We start from the raw sequence: 24,949 nt of genomic DNA on the forward strand, positions 1-24,949 counted from the left end.
GAGGCCCCAGGGAAACCAGAACTCCAAGTTTCAGCCTAAGTCATCAGGTGGGACAAAAGCAGTGAGAAAGACACACTAGACAAAGTCCAGCCTGGGGTCTGAGAGGTGAAGAAGACAGGCCATCACTGGGCGCTAGCTGAGGTCCAAGTTCTCCATCAGTGATCCAGAGAAATTCAAAGACTGTTACTGCAGAAGCCTGACTTTGCGTATGATTAACTCTAGGTTAACTAAATATATTCTGTAGCTGTCTGGGGCTAGAAGGGTCCCTACTTGCTGAATGCCAGCACACAGTACCTCGAATACCAGGAGCAGTGCCTACATCATGATGGAGGAGGAGGTGGCCCCAGCCCCTTCACTGAAGTGGTATCCTGTGCTCTCTGGAGATGAGATTCTGACAGTACAAGGCCATGTTGCCTAGTAGAAAGAACTCTGCCTGGGAAACTAGAGGCCTTGGCTGTAGTCATAACTTTGTCACCACCTACTTACTGGGTGACCTTGGGCGGGCCACTCAATCTTCATGGGTAATAGTTTCCTATTCTGAAAATGAGATGAAGTTAGGGGTTTAGAGCTAGACTAGGCACTGTCTAAGTTCTCCTCTGACTTTGGCATTCGGAATTTCTGTGACTCACCTGGCTCTTTCACCTTCATAGGTACCAACTCTGGAGGTGCAACAGGCGCTGTGAAGAGGAAGACAATCCAAGGCAGCTTGGAGGCCCTGTCCCAAAGCAAGGCACCCCAGCCCTGACTCCTCCTCTCCCTCCCCAGTACCTGGTACTCACCAGCAGGCTTTACCACGTAAGGCTGGCAGGAGACACAGTCAAAGCCCTCATCAGCTGCCTGCTCCACATCATCCTCCGTAAAGAGGCTCTCACAGCTGGCATGCATCCACCTGGGAGAAAGGAGACAGGAGGAGATAAACCCAGAAAATATGAAGCTGAGAACAGAGAAGAGGGAGCCAATACAAAGGGAAAGGGGCACCCTCACCGTTCACAGTGGCGGCATTGGATTAGTAGGTCCTCTTCCACGTATGGGGCATGACAGATAGGGCAGGTCACCAGGCTTGCGCAGGGCCCGCAGTGTGTATAACTATTCTGCCATTCACAATGAAAGCCAGGGGAGGCAGCCCCACACTGCATACAAGACACACACCTGGTGGGGGCAGAATGACATATCCTCAGTACCTAACCTACCCAAGGCACCCCGAGGTGGCCTGAGAACCAAGCGAACATCCTGGTCTTCTAAACCCAGTCCCTGTCATATATTCAACATCACAACCACTCTGACATCTCAGGCCCAGGCCCCTCTGAAGATCCTGGGTCTCCTTACCACTTGCACTTCCAGCCGCCTTTGGGCACGGTGAGCAGTGGGGGGTCCAGGCAATACGTGTGGTAGCTAATATCACAGTCATCACAGAGCAGCAGGCGTGAGGGGTCTGAGGCCTGACCACACACCTCACACACGATGCACTCCACACAACGCCAGCCCTTTAGCAGCATCACCTTGGTGATCTGGTGCAAAAGATGGCAATTCCTCAGGGTGTGATGTAGAGGGGAGGACAGAGTTCTTAGAGAAAGGGGAGACTTACGTGCGTGGGCCTGGAGGACCCCAGTGCCAGGGCCGGACCTCCATTTGAGAATAGGGAGGCTATGCAGAGTACCTTCACCCCAAAAATAGTGGCTCTAAACTTAGGCTCCCAAGGATCTCTGCTGTTTAAGGAAAAACCTCACTGGGCCACTGCCTCATTACGAGAGTAGAATGGCAATCTTTCACTAGGCAAGTTCCTGAAAAGATTGTGGGTACAATTACGTTGTATTTCTCCCAATTCTGCTTAAACATTTAATATCTGTTACTGTTACAAGTCAGTGAATGTCAGCAGTGAACGAGTTCTAATTTAACATTAATAAAAACCCCAAAACAACTGATCATGCTTGGGTCAAAAACACTATTTTCTCTTTATGGACATTTGCTTATGATTTTGATTTTACATTTTATCTCCAGATTCCGTCATGTTTTCTACTAGTAAAGTCCTCACAGTTTCTATGATAGAATTATACCAGCAAGTCATGGTATACCACCAAAAAACTATAAAGACCACCACCGTTTCCAAAGTACTTTTCCACAGGATGAGTTTGATAACCACTGGTGACTAATGAGTGACCAATGGCCACTTTAAGAAGTAGTGTGGCCAGGACAGAGGCCTAGGATAAGAAATAAGTGATCCCATTCTCCAGCCCATGCCTCTTGGGCCCTGAACTCACCTTGCTGTTGACACAGTAAGGGTGATAGCACTGTGAGCACTGGGAACAGGCAAGGAGATGGCCTTCTGCCCCCCGGCCAAAGCTGCCACATACCACACACATGTCCTGGGGAAACATATAGAAACCCCAATGTCCAACTAGGTCTCTTCATCCCAGTCAGTCCCAGCAACTGACTACAACTCTAATTTTAGGGAGTCAGAGAACCAAAAGCCAGGTCTCCGTTCCTTCCTAATATGCTTTGCTCATCTGATCAGGCAATTTGACTTGAAACAGCCTAATGTGGGTAAAGATAAGAAGTGAAAGAAAGAGAAGATGAACAAAGACTGCTCAGGCTGAGAGAGTAACACATATGACAATATTCTGCCAGCTTAGATATTGTTCAGGTGCAAATACACATAAGCTCCTTAGACTATAACCTTCCACAAGGCAGAGATCATTTCTGCCTTTCTCACTGCTGTAAACCCTAGCTCAGGAGACATTCAAGAGAAATTTGATGGATGGACAAACAAATTAACGTGATTCTGATTCACTGTTTTCTAATTAGCTGGGTACCCCCAGAACAGGTCCTTGGTTTTCTACATGTCCTTCTACCAAAACACATACAACAAATGTCAGTCTTCCAGGTCTCACTGGTAAGGATAGGACTACACCAGTCACATATGGTACCTGCATTAGAACAAACTTGTCCGTGTTGGAGAAGAGAACCACAGTATTTTGCATGGTGTCATCATCGTCGTCTTCTTCCTCCTTGCTGGGAGAGCTATCGATATCAGCAACCTTATAGGCAGAGAGTTGTGGAAAGTGAGGTAGCTAAATCTGCCCCGACTAATCTGCATTCCTCTTTGGTGCTGGGGAACCCCTGGCTAAGATGAAGGCCAGGAGCCAAGACTAAGAAGCAGAAGAACACCCCAGCTCCCAAACTGGGCCTCAGCCTGACAGCAGAGATTTCAGAGAAGCCTGGGGGCCAAAGTGGATAGAAGGAGCACAGACACAGCCGGACAGGCCCTAGGCTAGCAGGCAGGCAGGCGAGCGTGCAGGGGACTGGCAGGATTAAAGGGTGTTTAATCTTGAAGGGGCCAGCTGAAGCATGTTTGGGGGATGGGAGGCCTCTCCTTACTACCAGAGTCTCAATGGAAGAAGTGGTTGATTTTAGCCGGGCCCGTCCTCTCCCACGTCCTCCATGTGCTCCTCCACGTGGCCGGCGTCTTCCTGGGAAACTACTGCTGCGACCCTGAGCGAGGGAAGGGGATGATTACAGGGGCAAGTCCAGGGCTATTGTATTGGATCCACAATCTTGGAGGGATAAGAAGAGATAAATGGACAGAACATGACAACAAATAAAGCCCAGGAATCCCAGGCAGAACAGGGGAAAAGCCAGCTCTCAGCAACAGATAGACAGCTCTACTCCCAAGAAGAAAGAGTGACAAATGGGGTATGATGATAAAAAAGACTGGCTTGAAAGACCCGAGTTTCCAGTCCCAATTATATTACTGAGTAACCATGAAGCTGGGCAAGTCACTTCCTCCTATACGTATTAGTATTCTTCTTAATAAAATAAGAGAGTGGACTGAAAGATCTCTAAGAGGCTAGGATTTTAAGCCAGGTAGAAGATATCAGTGACACAAGAGTATACCTCTGACAGTGGCATGATGCTGGACAGCGCCTCACCTGTTTGATGCGAGAACGAGCTGGGGAGCTGCGCCGCCTCCCCTTATCCCCCTCAGCTTTGCCTCCACTGACAGCTGTCCCGGCATCACACAACAGCGAGTCATCAGTCTCTGGCAGAGAGTCAGTACAGAGCCGCAGGGAGCCTTCATCTCGGGCTGGACTAACATCTGTAGATACTCCCAACTCCATAGACAAGGAGCCGCCCCCCTCGGGGTCGGGAGAGCCCAGCAGGGGCTCTGAGCCAGGGAAACTGGCACTGGCATCGCCCTGACTCAGATTAGAGATCTCATTAACGATGTCGGATTTGATGAGAGTAGGTGGGGTAGGGGCGACTGGTGCACGTGGCTCCTCTTGCTCTTCACAGGGTGAGCCCTGTCCTGCCTGCTTGCATTCTGGGCCATAGACCTCCATAGGGGTCACAGGGGCCAGCTCCTCGGGATCTAGGAGCACAGGGGAACCCTTAAGTTCACTAGCCAAACTGCCAGGAGTCTGTCCAGCCTCTGGCTGGGAACCAGGAGTGTCAGTCCCATCCAGAGGAGCTGTGTCTTCCCCCAGGCCAGAGAAGTCATCCAGGGCTGGGGCAGGGCTGGGTGCAGGGCAAGAAAGGTTTCCCATAGGAGAGGGGAGAGGACCAGGAGCGCTGGGCTCCAAGGCTGGGCACTCAGGTTCAGGGACTTTCTCAGTCTCCACCTCGGGTGGCTCAGCCTCATCTGAGACCACCACTGCCTTCTCCACAGGACTCAGTGGAAAGGGAATGGACAATGGCAGAGCAGGAGGAGAGCACTGGGAAGAAGGGGAGTTCTGGGGAGGCAGGGAATGCTGGAGGAGTGGAGAACACTGAGGGGGAAGGGGCTCCATCAGGATAGGAGAAGCCGGCCCCATTGGGGAACCTGGAGATGGGGGAAGGATCATAGGGGGTACAGGCTCAGGGTCAGTGCAGTTAGCTTCTGGTGGAGGGCTGATGGGTGTCTCTAGGATGGGAGCAGCCAATGGCGACTCGGGATCACTGTCCCCTTTGGCACCAAAGGGGTACTCTAACTCCCCCAAAGGAGACAGAGCCGGTGGGGCCACAGCTGTGACAATGGGTGAGAGTGGAGGAGGAAGAGGATCTGAAGGAAAAGAGAAAAAGGGAGGCTCTTAGATTAGCTGTGCCATAAAGAATTAAGACTGTCCCAGAACAAAGGGTTACTAACATCCTCTTACCTGGTGGCATTAGCTGAGGTGACATGGAGGGCTCCCCGGGTGGGGACAAGGGCAGCTCCTCAGGCAGAGGGGACAGAGGTGGTTCCCCAGGCTCAGACAGGGCCGGCTCTCCAAGCAAGGGGGATAAAGGTGGCTCCCCAGGTGGGAGGAACAAGGGCAATTCCTCAGGTGCAGGACATAGGCCTGACTCCTCAGATGGCTCTTCAGGCTGAGGCGACAGGTGCGACTCCTCAGGCCGTGGGGACAAGTGTGGTTCCTCAAGCATGGGGGACAGGCGCGGCTCGTCAGGCCGGGGGGACAGGCACAGCTCCTCAGGCACGGGAGATGGCTGCGACTCCTCAGCCATGGGGGACAGATGTGGATCTTCAGGCAGAGGGGACAAGTGCAGCTCCTCAGGTGCAGGGGACAAACGTGGCTCCTCAGGCTGGGGGGACAGGTGAAGCTCCTCAGGCCGGGGGGACAGAAGCAGCTCCTCAGGTGCAGGGGACAGGCATGGTTCCTCAGTCGTGGGAGATAGATGTAGCTCCTCAGGCTGAGGGGACAGGCGCAGCTCCTCAGGCCGGGGGCAGAGTCTTGGCTCCTCGGGCAGTGGCGACAGGGGTGACTCCTCCAGCGGTGGGGACATAAGCAAGTCCTCCGGTGGTGGGGAAGCAGGTGAGTCTTCAGGTGGTGGGGATGTGGGCGAGTCCTCAGGTGGTGGGGATAGGCGTGAAGCCTCAGGTGGTGGGGATGTGGGAGACTCCTCAGGTGGTGGGGACAGGGGAGACTCCTCAGGTGGTGGGGACAGGCGTGACACCTCAGGCAGGGGAGATAGGTGTGGTACATCAGGCAGGGGAGACAGGCGTGATACCTCAGGTGGGGGGGACATAGGTGAATCTTCAGGTGGTGGGGACATGGGAGAGTCCTCAGGTGGTGGAGATAGGCGTGATGCCTCAGGTGGTGGGGAAAGGGGAGACTCTTCTGGTGGGGGGGACAGGGGTGATTCTTCAAATGGTGGGAATAGACGAGATGCCTCAGGTGGTGGAGACATAGGTGACTCTTCAGGTGGAGGGGACATAGGTGACTCCTCAGGTGGTGGAGATAGGCGAGATGCTTCAGGTGGTGGGGAAGTGGGCAATTCCTCAGGCGGGGGAGACAGAGGAGACTCCTCAAATGGTGGGGACAGGGGTGATGCTTCAGGTGGTGGGGATAGGGGTGTCTCAAGTGGGTGAGATGGGGGAGACTCCTCTGGTGGAGAGAAAGGTGATTCCTCCAGTGGAGAAAAAGGTGATGGTTCAGGTGGGGGAGATAAAGGAGACTCCTCAGGCGGTGGAGAGAGGGGTGATTCCTCAGGCGGTGGGGACAGACGCGATGCCTCAGGCGGCGGGGATGTGGGTGATTCCTCAGGTGGTGGGGATAGGGGCGACTCCTCAGGTGGGGGCAGCAGTGGCATCTCCTCATTTAGGGGGGCCTCCAACTGGGGCTCAAGTTGGGCCCCTGCTCTCCCTGTAGACATAACACACTATGCTCCTACCCAGCTCAACTCCACTCCACAGAAAATGCAGGGTCTGAGGCAAAACAGAAACTGTCCCTAGCCACAGAATAGAAGGGGATTACTTTTAGGGTCCCTCAAACCCTACTCACCTAGTGGTTTGGCTTCACATTGCAGGGGCCCCGGTTCCTTGGGTTGCATAGAGGTCACGTGCCCGCCCTTTGGCTGCTCTTGGCATGCAACGTACAGAGCATCGGGCTCATCAGTTGGGGGATCGCCAGGCTCTGGGGGTGAGAATCTGCAGAGGGTACAGGGGAGCAGGCAACGTGGCTCTCATCAGTTACCAACTCCTCGCACTGAGGCGAGGCATGAATGATAAGGATTGTACCACCCACCTTAGGGCTCTCCTCTCAAAATCAGCTTGCTTTAACATGACCCCTGCCAATCTCGATATTTTCGATCCCGCAGCCCTACCTCTTCCAGTCCACATTATTTACCTGCTACAGACAGCAGGATGCTGCTCAGCAAGAGAACTGATAGGTTGTCCTCCCTGGGCTTTGTGACAGCGGTGACAGAGTGAGTAGTTCTCAAACCACTCAGAGTTGGGATTCAGCTCTGCTGAGCCTGCCCCACAGGCCCGGCATACCCTGCACGCCTAAGAGAAGGGAACAAACAAAACAGGTATTGGTCAGACAGCAGAGACTCGAACGGAACACAGGACTCATCACAAGAGAGAAACTCCAGATGTTGCAGGAGGCAGAATTAGGGAGAGTAAGGGAGGATCAAGGACACTCACCTTGCACTTCCAAGAGTGAGGAGGCAGTTCCTCCATAGGTGGTTTTAGGCAGAAGGTATGGTATCCTTTGTCACATGTCTCACAGACCAACATCTTAGAGTCATTCCCAGGTTTCCTGCAGGGACACAGGGCACACAACAGGGTCCTCCCTACCCTCATTTTCAACCCTAACCCGTGCTTTGTCAAAGGCTTCCCTTCTGCCCTTCCATTCTTACCTGCACGCTTGGCACACTTTGCATTCAGGGCACTGCCAGCCAGCACGCTTTCGGGCAGTCAGAGCAGTGTCCAGGCAGGCCCCGTGATAGTGATGCCCACAGCTGGTACAGAAGAACAGGTCACACAATTCCCCCGGCCCCTCACATACTGCACAACGAACCTCCTCTGCAGCGAGAAGGTACAGAAAACACAGGTCAGCTATCAATTCCATATAAGATTCAATACGGTGCTATCTACATAACAGGCGTTCCATGGACCAGAATGAACAAATAACAGTTACTAAGTGTCTGCCTAATATATGCCAGGCACTGTTCTAGGCATTGCAGACACCATGGTAAACAAGATAAGCAAAGCCCTTGCACTCTCAAAGTTCACACCTATTTTAGTGGGACAAAGTGACAGTGTAAAATTATAGGTATCAATGAGTGCTCTGCAGAGTACAAATACCCCAGGCACACTTGGTCTCTCATTTGTCTGATGTCCAAAGGGCAGGACTTCTCACCCAGATGTGCGGCACCCTCACTGTGCTCCGGGCATAGCAGCTGCAGTGTTTTCATGGATAAGAAGGAACCGCTGGCAGTTGCACAGGGGAAGTGGTAAAGCCGTGGACATCCAGGTGAGCGGCAAGGGATGGAGGCACCGAGCCTGGTGCAGTGGGAACAGCGCTGCCAGGATGGAGACAAAGCCTTAGTGCCAATCAGCTCACTCCAGAGCAACAGGTTAGGCTAGCTTTACCCCAATATGCCTGCTACCCTTCACATTCTATCCTGACTCTCAGAAGCCCACCAGCCCTTTGTCTATGCAATCAATGCCCTGGCTCCAGCCCTACCTGTGAGATCCCTGAGAAGATGGCCTTGTCCACACCACATAGTTTTGGGCCCTCCTGCCCCCATACGCCAGCCGACCACACGGCACACCAATGGTGAGCCCAGCAGGACCCTGTATAGGTGGAAAGAGGAACAACAGAAAAGGAAAAATTAACAAAAAGGTGATCACTGGCTCAGGACTGCCCAGCCCCTACTGACTTTCCTGCCCAGGTCAGTTACCCCATCTCCCCTCACTTACCTCCAGGTTCTCCTAGGTGGGCAGGTGTCAGGCCCTCAGGGAAACCAATCTGTGATAGGTCCTCATTGGGCAGCGTTGCCTCACTGGGCCCTGGGTTCCCCCCAGGGGACACCGCTGGACACCGGGGCCAGTCAAATGGCAACTCAAAGCGCCGTAGCTCCCGCTGCCCATGCAGACTAGGCTCTCCGCAGTTACAGAGAGCACAGCGCCGCACTGGACCCCCACTGTGGACACAAAAGCATCAGCACCACACCAGGCCTCTGACCACCCCGTGATTTAATACATCTATGCTTCCCAAACACTTATTTTCTTAAACAGTCTTCCTTGAAGGCCTCAGATTCTCAAATCATTTGCCTTTATATCCTCATTTTCCCAAACTAGTTACCTGCAGTCCTGGGGAGGCTCTTGAAGTCTGGGACCCCCAGAACTGTGCACAGAGACCTCCGCCACATGTGGGTTGGGAAGGTCTGTTTCAGTGGCACCTGACTCCTCAGAGGCTGCAGGTCCATCAGCTGAGTGAACAAAGAAATATGCATCAGCCACTATGTACTATTTAATACTAGCCCACTCATCAGACCCATGAGATTATCCAAAACCTTGGTGGATCACAGTGATGGTATTTTGACAAAGTCTTTCAATTACCTGTCTATCAGACAGACTTAGCTCCTGTCCTTGTGCCAGAACCACAAATCTAAGGTTGCCTGGGAAGAATAGAAAGCTGCCAGCAAACCCAGAATTTGCCCTACTCACCTGCCGGTTCCGAATCTTTATCCTCACCAGGCGGCTTCTGGCTGTCCATCCCTCTCTCCGACTGGGCACGGCCCTCTCGGGGAGACCTGTCAAAGCCAATGAGATGTCTATATATCTAGTAAGTCTCTCCACTACACACTTTCTCCAGAATCCTAGGAGGAAGGCAGCTAATGACCCTACAGAAATCAGAGCAAAGTCATACCTACAAACTCCTGTACTAATGATAAGGAAAGTCCTCCCTAACCCTATTCCACTGCTTACTTCCTCTCTAGATAAACACATACCCTCTTCTCCCACTCTGGATTCTCAGAGGATCCACTCCCCTTTCCCACTTCCCACCTCCTGCTTAAGAGTTCCCAGGGCAACAGCATCCAACTAGAAGCACAACCAGTTTGCATCTAGTACCACCTTTTGCCTCACATCTAAGTTCTGGGCTTCTGATGGGCCTCATGCTTGCCTTTTTCCTCAGGTCTCAAGTCAGCTATCATTCTAGAAGTCTGTCAGTACTGACCCATAGGTAATCATAACCCAAGAAGTCTGAGTGCAGCCAAAATCCCTCTCTCAGAGATGAAGTCTAGGGTCTTGCAGGATGTAGAACACACTACTGGAACTAAAGCCCAGCTATGGATGGATCTCCCCAACCTCCACTGGTTCCAACCAGGACATCCCAAATACAACAGAAGAAACCCCCCAATTTCCACCCACTGCCCATCCAAATCCAGTTCAGGACCACTCCCTGGCCCCTGCAATGACTGAACTTAGGACCTCACCCAGCCTCAAGTCATCAGGTAGTTGCCCTTAGCAACGCCAACTGCCCTTCCTACTTAGATATCCCTAGTAGTTAACAGAAGTGGGCCTTAAGAGTTACTGAGCATGTGTAGCATGCCTAGTGAAGCTAGGCATGCTGGGAGTTGTAGTCTCAGGAAGCATACTGCCTCTTGGAGGAGTTCTAAACCGGGCAGGACACAGCCGAGCAGAGTAGCTTCCTTCCTCCAGTAGAGTAGCTTCCTTCCTCTTCCGTTAAGCAGGGTTTCCACACGCAAGGGGGGGGGGGGATAACGGTCCCCTCTTCCTCTTCTAAAATATGCCTGCTTATACCAGAGCCAAATGAAATACACTAAATTTTTATCTAAGAAGGTTAAAACCCATACCTTTGGGCATATTTTCCTAAACCTCAGAGAGAACTAAGCATAGTCTAAAAAACAAATAAGAAGAATTACAGAGATGAGGAAAAGGAAAGATATCCTACAGAAGGAAAAAAGGGATAGGTGCCAGAAGCTCTTAGTGGGAAGGGTAGAGGTTTAAGCAAAGAAAGTAAATACAGCGTTCCCAGAGAAGAGTGGGGTTCCCTATAACAACTCTAAATAAAAGTCTGAGAAGTTTATCTCTCACCTTTTCTACTCTTTTTGTTTAACCAAAGGGACCATACCAACCTGAGTAAGGACAAATCTGTCTTCCCAAACCAAATAACCTTGTCAGCCACTTGGGGTTGAATGACTGGGGCAGATGAGACAGGGGGAACCCTCAAAGGTACCCAAGATCAATAAATCTATTACCTAAGAACCACAATATTAGTCCTTCCCTGAGCTCACACTCCAGAGATTGATAATGAGCCTCTTTCTTGTGACGTGTCACAAGAAAGGAAATTTTATTTTACTTCTCCCCAACACCTCACAATATCAGAATCCACTAGATGGGGAAAGTGAAATATCACCTGATACCTGTTACCTCCATTCCCAGATCATCTCTCCAAAACCTACCGTATAACCACACTTGAAAGGAAAGCAAGGTGGTCATTTGGACAGCCCACAGAAAAGCTGCTCTGGAACTTCAAGGGGCCCTTAGAAGCCATCTATGGGAAACCAGGCCTCTCTTCCTATTGTCATTCAAGGCTTGACCACATCCAGAAGGCTTCAAAGTTTCCTAAATGTGTGTATCTTACTATATGTCCCCCAAGATCCTCCACCTGCTCTGCTCTCAAAGCTGAGGCCAAAAGAGTCACAAACAACAAGAAATAAAAAGCAACAGTGATAATACAGTGGGTGGGAGGACTGCCTCACACAAGGCCAGAGAGACAAATTCTCCTGCCTTCCTCTGAGCGCAGCCCTCTCAAGCTGGCACTGCTCAGAGAGGTACAGAAACCACCTGGTAAGGCTGGCACTGCTCAGAGAGGTACAGAAACCACCTTCGTCCAGCCTTGGGAGAAAGAGTACCAACATCCTCCAAAGCCAGAACCTCACTCACGGAGCCATGGAACATAAGATCAAGAAGTGAAGAGCAGAGTGTCCTCTAAGCTGTACCAAAAAGAATTTAGGGGCACCTCCAAGAAGCCTGAGCCCCATTTCTCTAACCCTGCAGTCTAGCACCTGCATCCCAATGCTGAGTCCTAGTTGTTAGGCCCCTGAACACATCTAAACAAATAAAGACCACAGGTTCCCCTGGCCCATCATTCACAGCCAGAAACCACACACACATATACACCAACGGTTTTTTCCCTAGTTCTAAATTGGACTACTGCCTGGCCAGGCTTCCTCTGGGAGACTAGAGATCTCAGAGAAGCACAGATCTAGGGAGTGCTGGCTCCCCTTAGTCTCAGGCCTAAGAGGGCCAAAACAGCAAAGAAGGCAGGGAGTCATCTCAACCCACTCTCCCTTCCTCCATCCCAGACCAATAGCTTTAACTCCATTTTCCCAGCCAAAGGGGAAATGGAGGCTTGGAGAGGTGAAAGGCTGAAGCAGGCCCTTGAGTGAACAGCTCTTCTGTAGGGCTCAGGACTTCCTGGTTCCCAGCCTGAGAATCAAACCACACCTCTTCCCACCCCCATTTTGGGTCAGCCCTCCAGGAAGAATCCAAATGGCAACACTGGCATTGTAGACCCTCCTGGATTGTTCCTGGATCATCCTGGGGGTCAGCCACAGCTAAGAAGGAGAGGTCCCTCCTAAGGAAGTTCTCTGGGGACAGACAACAGGAGGGGCCCTACATAGGATGCAGAGGCAGAGATAGCATGAGTGACAGCTAGCCTCACTTTACCAACCCTGTGCAACCTCTCACCTCTGGGTTACCACCCAGAAAGCTTTTCAAGGGCAAAACCCTTATTTTCTCCTTTCCAAAACCAGGTTCAAAGAGATCTAGCCTATGTATGTATGTTGCAGAGGGTGGAGTGAGGGAACAAAACTCACCAGCCAAATCCCTGCTGGGCAGCATGACAGCTGTGAGAAGGGCTGTCCCAGTCCAGGGCCCAGAGGCATGAGGCTCATGCTGCACCCTTCATGCACTCACATGCACACCCCTTCTCCCCAACACCTCCTGCCAGGGCTGGAAACACTGGCTTCTGCAGAAACAGCTCTGATCGGATCATTTCTCCTCCAAAGAGGTACAGGCTACCTTATTCTGTACGGATGGGACTGGATCAGTGGGCCAGTTAACATTCCCTGATCAAAAAGGGTTAGAGAGGTCAGGGAGGGGCCTGCAGGATTGGCCTAGGACTTATGGGCAACCAGCTCTCCACAACGGGCACAGAGAAAGCGGGAGACAAAAGCCATTTTTTGCAGCCCACATTCGCAGAGAGCAAATCTCAACGGCCTCCTCTATAATCCCCTAGAGATTATGTCCATCCTGAGAGGAGGGGAGGCAAAGCAGGCTAAAACAGCACTAGGACTCTCTGGGGTCACTTTGCCAGGCAGGGGTAGTTTAAAGTTGAACAGCAAGGCCAGAGTTGTCCTCAGCCCCACCTCCTTCTTGCCCCAGCTACCCGCTTCATTACACTAGTCAGATTCTACACACTCTCCCCTTTCCACACTGAAAAAAGGCCTGGTGAAGGATCTAGGGTTCCTTGAGTCTCCCAGAGACTGCTCTGGATGCCTGGATAGGCAAAAACAACCTTAAAGTCCAACCTGCCAGTAAGTCTGACCTGGCAGTGGCACCCTAATCCCATCCCCCAAAGTTGTTCTGTTCCCAAGGCCCACAAGGAACCCTGAGGGAGCAGCAGCTGACTGGAATTGGTGCTGGCATCAGGGCCTGGGTCCTAGTTTAGTGGAGCTCCCCCAACACAAAAATAAACAGGCAGAGAGGCGATCTGGCCAGGTTCCCAAACTCCCGTGGTTCCCTGAACCCCCCAGTCTTTAAAGAGGCACACCCCAAGACACCAGGCCTCAGTTCTGCCCCAGCTACTGGCTCAGGTTCCCTTGACAGACCCTGCCAAAGAAACCCTCCTCAGCCCTGGCACCCCTTTCTTCAACCTAAAGGCCAGCTCCGGCCAAGAAGAGTCCATCTGGCTATGCCCCCAGTCCAACCCTTTCTGGGCCTTGGCGGGGCGGACTTCACTCACCTCTTCACAGGGCGATCCAGAAATCCTCATCCGAGAACATGGCCAGAGCCCGGGCCGCTCCCCGACCTCCAACCGCCAGAGCGATCACAGCCGCCCCCCGCACGGGGGGGCTTAGGGGGACCAAGAACGGTAAATCCAGGTCGGAGTGGCCACCCTCCTCTCCAAAAAAGAGCAAGAAGCCACGGAGGGGTTCTCTGCTTCGGGTTCCAGCAGTTTAGGTTTCCATGGACAGCCCCAGGGCCGCGAATCCCGAACGGACACAAAGAGAGCGCCGGTGGCTTTGATCTTGGGCGAGCAGGCTCCGCATCCGCGTCGTCTGGCGGCCTCTCAGTCCCAGGGCTGGGCCAGCGCCCCGGCCGCCCGCGCGGGGCTCGGGCGGAACGTCGAGGCTCTCCAGATGGAACGTCCAAGCGCCTCCCTAGCAGCCCGGAAGGAATGCCGCGCCGCCCCGCGCCGGGCCCGGATGGAACGTGAGACCCTCGCAGGAGTGCCGAGCCCCTCTCCCAGCCCGGGCCGGCGCCCCGGGGCCGCGCGAGCTACGGAGACGCAGAGCCGGTAGGGCCGCGGGACTGAACCTGACACACACCCAGCGTCGGGCTCCTCGACCCCGAGCGCTCGCCCTCGGCGGCTTCGAGACCCCCACCTTCTGCTCCCCCCGGGGAAGGGAGGAGGGTAGGTGGGCGAGGAAGAGGAAGGGGCGGGCGGTGCGAGCCCTCTGCCCGCTCCCCTCCGGCCGCTCCAGGCCCTGCGCTCGCCTCCCTTCCCCTCTGGCCTCAGGAGCTGCCCCGCCCCCGGCCTGGCCGGCTCTGATCGGCGGCACCCCCTCGACCCCCGGCTGGCTGTAATCTCGGGGGGCCTAGAGGTGCATGGCCCAACCCCGGCTCCCGGCGCCGGGGGGTCAGGAAACTGAGCGGAAAGTGGGGAACGAGGCAGCCATTTGCAACCGGAGAGGAAAGTAGTGCAGCGCGGCGCCGCTCCGCCTCCCCCCCTCCGCCTCCTGTTCGGCCGGTAGGGTGGTTCCTGCGAAGGGGCTATTTCCTGGCCCAAGATCTCGGCAGCGGTCGTGGAGATTCAGGAAGCCTCCGGTGCGAGATCCGGGGGTAGCCTTATGCCTGGGGAACCCCACTCGAGAAGAGGAGAAAGGCGAAGACGCGGCCCTATTTTGTGTTGGAGCGGAGCGGCGGAGGGATACAGCCCTCTCGGAGGAAAGGCTGTGACTTTGCAGTTCTACGCACACGCTGCGGGATCCCTCCGCCACGCGTTAACCCCGCGGGTGCCGGACCGGCCGCTGGGCAGACACGTGGGAATGAAGACCCCATCCACTTCGTCCCGGCGCTCTAACTACCTCCCTAACCTCCTTGCTGGGGAAACTAGGACTTCGGTCACTTTGTGATTTCATTCTCTTGGAGTTATCAGTCCCTGAAACTGCAACTGCTCCCTTGCCATGGCTAGGGGCAGTCTTTCCCGGGAGGGGGATGGAAGAAGAGCCAAGAGATTGGCCGCTGCTCTGCATCCTGGGAACTGGAGTCCGCAAATGGAGAAAGTGAGGCACCTCGCCTGGCGCTGCAAAGGGTGGGTTCTTAGCACGTTCGGGGGCCCGAAGGAAAACGGAACGAGTTGTTTCTTGACTCTCAAACCCCCTTGTGAGGGAAAAAGACTGCCAGTGTACCCCCACTGCGGCCATTCACTCTCCCACTGTCCATCAAAACATAAATGTAGTTTCCCTTCCTTTCCCGGGTGCTCCTACCCGCAGTCTGTCTCTCCGGATCTTCAGGGCCTGTGTCTTTTTTTTTGGTAAACACAGGGGCTTTACCTCAGAGATTTGCTGCTACCTGGCCGGAGTACTGTTAGTTGTTAGTCTAGACAAGATCCCAAACACTGCTTGCAGGCACGCTCCCTCACCCCCCACATCCCATAAGTCTGGATGAGGAGCGGAATGCCTTTTTTGCTTTAGCTGTACCTGAGATGGTCAGGAGGAGACAAATTAACTATATGTTAGCTACTTTATATATTCTCAGTTATACCTCACCCTCGTTATGAATTATGTGGAATTATGTCCATATTACAGATGACAAGATTGAGACTAAAATTGCCCAACGAACATCTAGTGAGGAGAGAGCCATGATTCAACCAATGGCCATGTTTTTCCTAGGTTTATATACATATATATATATATTTTAAATGAAGATATGGAGAAAGAGGCAGGCAAATCAGGTGCAGGGCCAATTTTGTGGGAAAAGGTTTACCGTACTGTCCAATAGAACTTTCTACAATGACGGATAGCTACACTATCTAATATGCACTATAGCTACACTATCTAATATGCACTGTAGCTACACTGTCTAATATCACTTAGCCACATGTAACTATTGAGCACTTTGAAATATAGGTGGTGCAACTAAGGAACTTTTTATTCAGTTTTAATACTAAATTAAACAAACAGCCATATGTGACTTGTGGCTTCCATATTGAACAGTAAAGGAGACCGAATCCCTACTAGCCAGAGTCATGAGGGATCAGGACTAGGTGTGTCCTGTGCTAGACACATACTGACATCATGTTCCCTGAACTGACCACTGAGGTCAATTTCAGCAAAAAATTCCAGCGGTGACCCCATACCTGTCCCAGCTATAATGGAATAAGTAAACCAAGAGATAGAAGTTGGAAAATGGATGGCCCCTCCCTACTTTCTGCACCCAAAGGCAAGGAGGTAAACTTTCACCAGAAAGACCTCCAGTAACACAACCACCACCATTTCTTAAGGGTTTGTTATGTATGAGGAACTATGCTAAGTATTTCATATATTACCTCAGTTTAACTCTCACCTCATCCCTATGAAAGTTGAACTATACTTCATAAGAGAATCTGAAGCTCAAAGAGGTTAAGTGACTGCTCAAGTTTAGACAGCAAAGTGTAACTATTACAATGCAGCCATTCACCACTGTACTGCTATCAGACCTTGAGATTGCTCCATACACTTCTAGAAAACCTCAGACATTTGTAAGTCTATTCCCAGACTTCACGGAAATGGCAGCAGGGGAGCAGGTACCTATAATGAGTATTCCAGGTCAGATGTGCAAAAGGACCTAATTTTAATGTAAGGAGAGAGGGTGGTAACAACCCTAAAGAGACTCCTAAACCACTGAGATTGCTTTTTGGAGTCAGCTGCTTCCAGTAGCCCTTATTTCTTTTTAGATTCTGGATAAGAGATGCAAAAGCAGTTGGCAGGACTTTTGAAAACCAGCATGATAGTCATCCCCAACTGTAAATCCAACTATCCTGGAACCAGACACTAACAAGGTCACAGCTAAAAATCATACCTAGATTTTGTCCATCCTCCCCAGCTAAGTGCATTGACAAGAATACCTTAGTTTCCCCCAGTTGGCAGATGTCTATGCCCTCCTTGTGAAGGATACCATTAGGTAAATCCTTGGAGGTGTTTGGCCAAGTAGGTCCTAGGGCTGGTGGGAAGTAGGGGCAGGGGTGAGGAGACACAGAAACTAGAGGTATATAGGACCAAACTTTCCTAAATGAAATATCTGTCTTCCTATTGAGGTGGGTCAATAAGAAGCAATAGCCTTACCACCTAAAAAGGAGCACAACTCCAAAGGTGTAAAAAGTAAGAAAAGGTCACCGAAAGTATGAAAAGAACAAGGAAAATCCATTTTAATGAAAGGCATTGGAGATGGGTATACAAGGGGATTGATATATAGCAGAGGGATTATTTCTTTACTCAACTCTCTTAGAAAGACAAAATCTTCAAAACAGTTTAGTCCTTGCCTCTACATTCCTCAATTCTTATATCATTATGAATGAGAGGCTTCCTTCCTCTTCTTCAAATCCTACCCTCTGACTTCCCGCAAATGCCAATGCCCAGGAAAGAAGCTAGGTCAGCAAGTGGCAGCTGGCCACTAGAGGGTGGTGTTTCTGTAGTTAAGGGGCTGGTGAGAGGCTACAAACTTGGATGGGAGTGGCAGCCAACAGGTACCTGTATAGGGAGAATCCAGTAGAAAAGAGTTGGGAAAGGCAAGTAGTAAGTCTTAGGGTAATGGTCCTGAATAAGTAAGGACTAAGGAATAGGAACGAGATAGGAAAAAATAAATTAGCCCACCAAAGACCATTCTCATCACTCCTTGGAAAAGGAAATGTCAGCCCTGAGCTCCCCATATACAGAGAAGTCAATGACAAAAAAGGTTTCTCAGTTTATTTGCATATATACATTCTCACTCCAGGGAGCCAGCTCCACTTGAGTCCCCAACTCCCTTCACCCAGCCAACACCCAAAACCTACATAGCAGACTGGGTCCTGAATAAACAATGTCCAGGACTCATATCACAACCCTGCAGGTTATAAGAGTTCATTTAGCAAAAACAGAGGGCTGAGGCTAGTGCCGATGAGACATCCTTGCCCCTTTGTAAACATTGACAACCAGGCCATTGGAGCCTGGGGAAAGTGTGCAAACATGAGGGTACCATATTGTGTCCCGAGAGGTCCAGGAACACAGCTGGCAACCATACCCGTGAAGTCCTGAGGACTTGCCCCCACTGGAGCCTGGCAAGTGCCAGGAGCAGAATCAAGGCAGCTACCCCATGCCTGAAGGCTCACATGAGATGGCAGCGGCGCTCCTGCCCATAGGAATTCTCTACACGGGCAATCTCCTGAATGACTTTGGTGAAGATGCCTTGAGTCAACTGCAAGAGATAGAGATTCAGGGCAAAAAAAGTCAGTTCACTGCCAATAACACCACCCAGCTCTGAGGTGAATACCCTACTCTCCCACCATCCCCAACACCAAACAGAGCCATAAGAAAAACACTGCCACCCCCATCATCTTCCTAATCCTCAAGCCCATTACCTGATTCTCTCGAGCAGATGACTCCATAAATGTGGCACCCCAAGATTCTGCTAGCTTCTTTCCTTCAATTGCCTGGACCTCCCTGGAAACAAATTTGCCACATGAAGATGGAAGACAGCAACATCTCATGTTCTCTGCAAAATCTTTATAGACTCTAGACTTGTTCTATCCCAATTCCAAGGTTCAGAAAGAGAAAACATAGTAAAACAAGCCCAGCACTGAGGCTTGAAATATGAAATTATAGGTTTTGCAGTAGAAGGGTTATCTTGTCTTTCTAACCTTCAAGTTAGAAATGAAAAGAGGTGAAATGACTTGTCAAGTCAGTGGCAGAGCCAGTACTAGAGTCTGACTGATTCCTAGCCCAGGTCACTTTCCTTCACCTTGAGCTGCAGAGATTTCCATACCTGTTTGGAGAGAGATCTGCCTTGTTCCCCACCAGCACCACTGGCAGCCTGTGAGGAAACAACAGTTACTACAGGACCCCAGCCTCCACCACATCAGGGCTGGAACAACTCACATCAGCCTGTGAGGAAACAACAGTTACTACAGGACCCCAGCCTCCACCACATCAGGGCTGGACAACTCACATCAGACAGGATCTATGTCCCAGTTTCTTCCCTAATTTAGACTAATATTCCTCCTCTGCTCTCTCCCATGCCCTCGAGTCCACGCTATGTCTCTATCTCCCAGGCCCACTTACCGAGTTTTCCCATGGCCTTCATGTAGCTTTTGGTACAGACTCTCAATGACTTGGAAGCTTGAAACACAAGAAACAGAGCTATAACCTTATTCTGGGACAGCTCTCAGATCCTCGAAAGTCCCCCACTCACAACCTTGGTCACTTACCTATGCAGAGATGTGACAGAATACACAAGAACATAACCATGGACCCCAATGATGAATGAATAAGGCAGAATGCTGTACTCATCCTGACAAGAAATAGAAACATCAGGTATTGTGGATCAATACCTAGATCCACAACACTCAGAAAGCAAAGGTTGGTGGGCTGTATCTTGAGAACCCTCCCTGGGACACTCCCTACTCCAGTTACTTCTATTCAACATTTATAGAGTAGCTCCAATGAGTGCTGTACTCTACTAGATGCTAAAATGCTTTTCTTTTAATATTGCTTTACAGATAAGCCACAGAAGCTATCAGGCTTCATCTCCCAGAACTGAACTGTCGTCACATTTAAATACCCTACCCCAAACTAGTACCTGCCCTGCTGTGTCCACCAGGTGTAGGTGAAACTCATCTTTGCCAAGAGTCACTATCTTGCTGTAAGCTGAAAAGAAAAGAAAACTTGACTGTGAGGTGCCTTGTAGAGCTAGCAATGTATGTCCCCATATATTCTTAACCCTATGGGTGACATAGATGGACCAGATCCAGGGAGCTCTCCAGGAAACTAGAGAGACAATGTTAAGGTTCTTATTGTCTACATCTTGGACTCAATACCTTGCAAAATCCACACCTCTAGCTCCACTCATAGAACAGGATTGTTAGAGAAGAGATTATATTTAATGTCTAATTAAATCGTCAAATTAAATCATCCACTTGACATCAGGAAAATCCCAGATTATGGAGTCTAGTGGGGCACCCAAGCCCTCCCTGTCCCACCCCTAGGGAGAAGTCCACTCACTATTCTCCACTGTAGGATCATAGCGTTCCAAGAATTTGCCCTCCACAAACTGATGTGCCAAAGATGTCTTCCCTGTGGGAAGCAGTGGTGGTTGTATCCAAATCAGCTATCCATATTCACATCCTCTGTCTTTTTGGGCTGTGGCCCAGGACTAAAGGAGACCCCAAATTAGCACCCTAGCCTGTGAGTACCCCCATGCAATGTTTTCCCTTAGTAGGCCTACCCTACCTTCTTTTTGCTCTGGGTCTCTGCACCTCGGCCACCGGATGCATTCAGTAGCGCCGCAGGAAGCCTTTCCCGCCGCCTTTCCCTACCCCATCCCTAGGAAGATCCGAGATTCCCTAGGATCAAGTCTGCCCCGCACCCATCGGACACCTGCTACTTGCCCCACAGAGACCGCGCCCCATCTTCAAACGCCGACCTTCCCCTCCCCCTCCCAGAGTAACGCTGTGAATCACTCTGGTGTTCCTGAAGCCAAGTCCACATCAACCCTTACACGCTCCCGCTTCCTGCAGCCCTCCACACACTACCACCACTCCAGCCTTTCCTCCTCCATCCTTTCAACCCTCGCTCTACATCCCCATTCTAACGATGCCATCATTCCCGTTCCCGCGGCAGCGCGCCTCCTCTGGCCACAAAGCCGCGGTGCGTCAATGCTCTCCCCAGGGCGGAGACTCACCTACAGAGCGGTATCCGAGGATGACCACCTTCCTATAGCGGACTAGCGGCATGGCAGGAGCCGGCCCCGAAGGGCTTGCAGAACTCAGGCTGAGAGAGCCCTAAAAGGAGGTCAGAGTGTAGACAGGCGCAGCAACCGGCACAGAAAAGTCGCTCACCCGAAGCTGCCAGAGGCAAGCAGGAGAAACCAAAACAAGCGCCGCGCCCGGAGCTGGCCACGTGACCACAACACAGCGAGACTAAAGCCAGGGAGCGGCGCGAGGAGGGAACTACAGTGCCGCGCGGATTCGGGCTCCGCCCCCCAGGCCGCTCGCCATTGGGCTATTAGAAAGGATTAGGGCGGGGCTACCAGCAGGAGGGAAGGGTGGGCCTCACGTGGAGCCGGAGACCCAGGAGCAACGCATGCGCAGATTAGAACCTGTTCATTCATAAAGAAACAGAAAGGAAACCGGGGTCCTAGAGGTGTTTGCGCATTTGCAACCTAGCAGACGTGGCTGAGAAGAATCGTAGTTGGAAAATACCCATGCAGATGGGCTGGAATTTCTGGTGAAAAGATTCTAGGCCTCCCTTTTGCAAGGTCTCTGGGATCCTCGAATAGGAAAAGAAAGGTCAAAGTTCTAACATATTCCCTCCGCTTCCCCCAGCCTTCAGCTCCAGATCTTTTATTGTCAGGTTTCCACAGTCTTCCAGGATCTAACTTTGGAACTGCAATTCTTGTTCTTGAGGAAATTGTTAAAATTTATGGTCAGTTCGTCTGAGGTTTCGTTGCCATCATCATCATAATCAATGCATTTATTTATTAAACAAGTGGTTATTAATCGTACACCATACCATATGTTCCAGACATTGCTGTAGTTTTGAGGCTAGAAAGATGAACATGACTGACAAGGTCCTTGCATTCACCAAGCTTAAAACCTAGTTGAGAAGAGATAAACAGATAAACAAGAAAATATTAGATAGTATTAAGTGCTACAAAAAGTAGTGTGATAAGAAATGACAATCTTAAATTAGTGCTACTTCCTCTCAAAGGAAGCACCATTTAAACTCAGGTCTGAATAACAATAAGGAACCAGCTAGCCCAAGAGTCTGACAGAAGAATCCATAAGTGTTATAGCGCAAAAATGGAAATAAAATTGTTAAATTTCAGGAAATAGAGAAAGAAATGAGAAAAAGAGAGGCCAGTTAGCCTAAAGGAGATGAAGTTTAAGAAGATGGCAGGGACCATGTAAAGGATTTGGGCTAAATCTAGTATCTAAAAGGCTGTTGATGATTAAGGAGGGGCAAGACATGATCTACATTGTGTTTCTAAAAGATCTCCCTAGCTGTGGAGAATGGATTCGGATTTGAGGGGAACAGGAGCAAGATGGAAAAGAAGGAGATCTGCTAGGAGACTATTACTTGTAATCCAGGTGAGAGGTGAAAGTGGCTTGACTAGAGATGAATGAAGTAGAGAATTTGGGATATTTTGAGGCTGAAGTCAGGCTGACTTGCTGAAGGATTGGCTATAAGAGGTGAGGGAAGGAAAAAGAGGAACGAAAACACCTAGATTTAGAGTTCTTACTTGGTGCCAAGTACATTTCATTGTTATCTCGTTTAATATTCACAACAGGTTGTGAATATTAAGGTTGATAATTGGTATTACTCATTCATTCATCAACAAATATTTAGCAAACATGTCCCAGGCATCCTTCTAGGTGCTAGCAAAAGAGCAGCAAACAACATAGACATGGCCTTGCTCACAAAGAGCAAGTATTCTTCTGGGAGACCAATAATCTACGAGTAAACAATATATAAGTTACAACAAAAAAAGTAACAACTGCAATGGGGAAAAAAACAACAACGAGATACTAATGGACCAAAGAGTAACTTGGAGTATGGTACTCCTCTTTTTTATGTATATATAATGTTTTAGAAAGTCTGAGGAGGTGACATTGGTGCCTGAGACTTAGATTATGGGTAGCTATTACCACTTTTATCATACAGATATGGAAATTGAGACTTAGTTATAAAGGTAGCATGCAGAAGTTATTTCTTCTGGAAGGCCCTGATAAAGTGGATATTTAGGAGTTAAATTATACTGGACGACAGGCTCTATAAAGCTATAGAACCATCGAATGCTTTAAAAAATCCAGATCTATGAAAGTTGTTTCAAAGAGCCACTTCTTAATCTGACCTCAGAGACCCAAATACCTTTTCTACTGGGTAAAGGAAGTTCCTAGCAGATCAGCAATTTTATATTGGATAATTAGGCCTGAATGAGGTTAAGTGGGTCTTAATCACTATAAGATAGAATAAATATCTGGATTCAATTGAATTCAATATAAATTTATTCACCTACTTTGTGCCAGGCACTCTTATATGTGTTACACACTAGGGATATAAAGATAAATAAGAGATGCCTTTTATGCTGTTATCTTTCTACTCTTTTCCACCCAGATTTGTGTCCAAGAGGAAGACCTTGTCCCCTGAATCCTAGTGGAGTTCAGCCAAAGGGGAGCACACACAGAAGATTGGATGGAGGGAAGACAGTGTCTGTGCTTCCCACAGAAGATCACAACACCTCTCAAGGCACTCTCTCACACGCACACACAGCTTTCATGTTCTGTTTCTAGTAACTCACTCCCTTCACCCCTCAGGCTTATTGTGGTAACAGTCTGATACTCATCCTAGGGTACTGGTCTAGTACTCCCTGTGGTTTCCCTATATTTGCCCACACCTTTGTAAATAGTCTTTTTATTAAATCATCCTCAAATTCTCTTGTTTTCAATCAGAAAGAAAGCCAAAGGGCTAAAACAAAGGGCTTTCTCCTCTTATGGCCTTTAAATATATACACACACAGGAAGAGATCTCACAGAAGATTTTTGGCTACATCTCCTTGAACAAAACTTTATCATGTGGTCATCACTAGCTGTGAGGGAGCCTGAAAATTTTAGCATTTTATTTTCTATCCTCTATAGTAAAGGGAGGCAAAAAAAGGTGGTGGGGGGGAGATTAGGAATAAATGTTTAGTGAACCAATCTATAATCTCAGGACAAAGATATTGTTTATTAAATACCAATCACTTGAAAAAGTAATAACCAGTGGTTACATTTTAAAGATCACAGATATACAAAAATCACCAATATAGGATAAAATAAAGGAAGCAACCTATCCTAACACTAGGTAAATGGGCTTGGAATAAAATTTCTAGTGACAGCATCATATATTGCTATGTTTCAAACAACTGAGACAAAATCAAGATGAAATGCTCCCAGAAATTTTTTTGATATATTTATGAAAAGTGAAAACATTGTTCCTATTTTTGCATCAAAGTTATGGGGTCCATTGCACAGGTCTTCTAGGTTTTCAAGAGCTTTGGTGGAGAAACAGTTATGGGTTCACCTTTCTATTGATGTATCAGTTATCTATTGTTGTATAACAAAGTATATCAATACTTGGTGGCTTAAAACAACAACAATATATTATTTCTCATGATTCTGTGGGTTGAATTGGCTATTCTTCTGTTGTCTGTCCTGGACCCATTCATGTGGCCACCAGAAGCCACAGACTCCATTAGCCCTCTCCTTCAACTATAGCTACAGTTATAGCTCTCTCCAGGTTCTTATAAGCCTTTCTTCTCTCAACCTTCAGGCCTAGGGATTACCACCTCTAGTGGCTGCCCACTAATGCCAGACTCAGAATGCTTCACCACTCTCATAGGTACTCTTTTACCCTGTCCACATCTTTATGAATAGCCCTTTCACTATATTCTTCTTAATTCACCATTCGAATGTGCAATCTGTTTCCTCCAAGGACTCTGAATTATATACATCTGAATGTTATAGTAAGGAAAATTATCAAATAAAAGATTAGAAGACAAAATTATATTAAGTCTCATATCACAGGATAAGTAGCTAGAAGCATAGAGAAAGAAAACATTCTTCAAAAAAGAAAAACAAGAGGAAAGAAAGAAAGAGAAAGAAGGAAATAGAGAGAGAGAAAGAAAAGAAAAGAAGGAAGGAAGGAAGGAAGGAAGGAAGGAAGG

At 49.6% G+C, this 24,949-nt stretch overlaps 2 protein-coding genes across 6 annotated transcripts in view; both read right to left on the minus strand.

Annotated features, from left to right (window-relative positions):
- Nucleotides 1-14,926, minus strand: part of KMT2D (lysine methyltransferase 2D) — a 45,740-nt gene extending 30,814 nt beyond the window's left edge. For both annotated transcript variants that reach the window (XM_011368263.2, XM_023535463.1), the window contains exons 1-19: nt 13,755-14,926; nt 9,428-9,513; nt 9,063-9,189; nt 8,678-8,901; nt 8,442-8,551; nt 8,115-8,277; nt 7,612-7,777; nt 7,397-7,511; nt 7,098-7,255; nt 6,753-6,898; nt 5,130-6,614; nt 3,927-5,035; nt 3,376-3,489; nt 2,925-3,035; nt 2,259-2,363; nt 1,327-1,508; nt 985-1,149; nt 780-889; nt 630-677 (exon numbers count right to left, since the gene is read on the minus strand). In XM_011368263.2, the coding sequence (XP_011366565.1) occupies nt 630-677; nt 780-889; nt 985-1,149; nt 1,327-1,508; nt 2,259-2,363; nt 2,925-3,035; nt 3,376-3,489; nt 3,927-5,035; nt 5,130-6,614; nt 6,753-6,898; nt 7,098-7,255; nt 7,397-7,511; nt 7,612-7,777; nt 8,115-8,277; nt 8,442-8,551; nt 8,678-8,901; nt 9,063-9,189; nt 9,428-9,476 (4,687 nt within the window). In that variant the 5' untranslated portion in view covers nt 9,477-9,513; nt 13,755-14,926. The remainder of the gene's footprint in view (nt 1-629; nt 678-779; nt 890-984; nt 1,150-1,326; nt 1,509-2,258; nt 2,364-2,924; nt 3,036-3,375; nt 3,490-3,926; nt 5,036-5,129; nt 6,615-6,752; nt 6,899-7,097; nt 7,256-7,396; nt 7,512-7,611; nt 7,778-8,114; nt 8,278-8,441; nt 8,552-8,677; nt 8,902-9,062; nt 9,190-9,427; nt 9,514-13,754) is intronic.
- Nucleotides 14,927-17,396: 2,470 nt separating this feature from the next.
- Nucleotides 17,397-21,213, minus strand: RHEBL1 (RHEB like 1). 4 transcript variants are annotated; one of them, XM_011368264.2, is made up of 9 exons: nt 20,927-21,212; nt 20,248-20,319; nt 19,826-19,893; nt 19,455-19,537; nt 19,309-19,365; nt 19,013-19,060; nt 18,609-18,690; nt 18,360-18,445; nt 17,397-17,742 (listed from the first exon to the last, which is right to left on the minus strand). In XM_011368264.2, the coding sequence occupies exons 1-9, from the start codon at nt 20,976-20,978 to the stop codon at nt 17,688-17,690; spliced, it is 603 nt and encodes a 200-aa protein (XP_011366566.1). In that variant the 5' UTR covers nt 20,979-21,212; the 3' UTR covers nt 17,397-17,687. The 4 variants fall into 4 exon arrangements, 3 of the variants coding, with proteins under 3 accessions (XP_011366566.1, XP_023391234.1, XP_011366567.1); XR_002782313.1 differs by having other exon boundaries at nt 17,397-18,445; nt 20,248-20,568; nt 20,927-21,213; XM_023535466.1 differs by lacking the exon at nt 20,248-20,319 and having other exon boundaries at nt 20,927-21,213.
- Nucleotides 21,214-24,949: the final 3,736 nt, after the last annotated feature.

The sequence above is a fragment of the Pteropus vampyrus genome, unplaced genomic scaffold (genome assembly GCF_000151845.1).
Source record: "Pteropus vampyrus isolate Shadow unplaced genomic scaffold, Pvam_2.0 Scaffold140, whole genome shotgun sequence".
Lineage (NCBI taxonomy): Eukaryota > Metazoa > Chordata > Mammalia > Chiroptera > Pteropodidae > Pteropus > Pteropus vampyrus.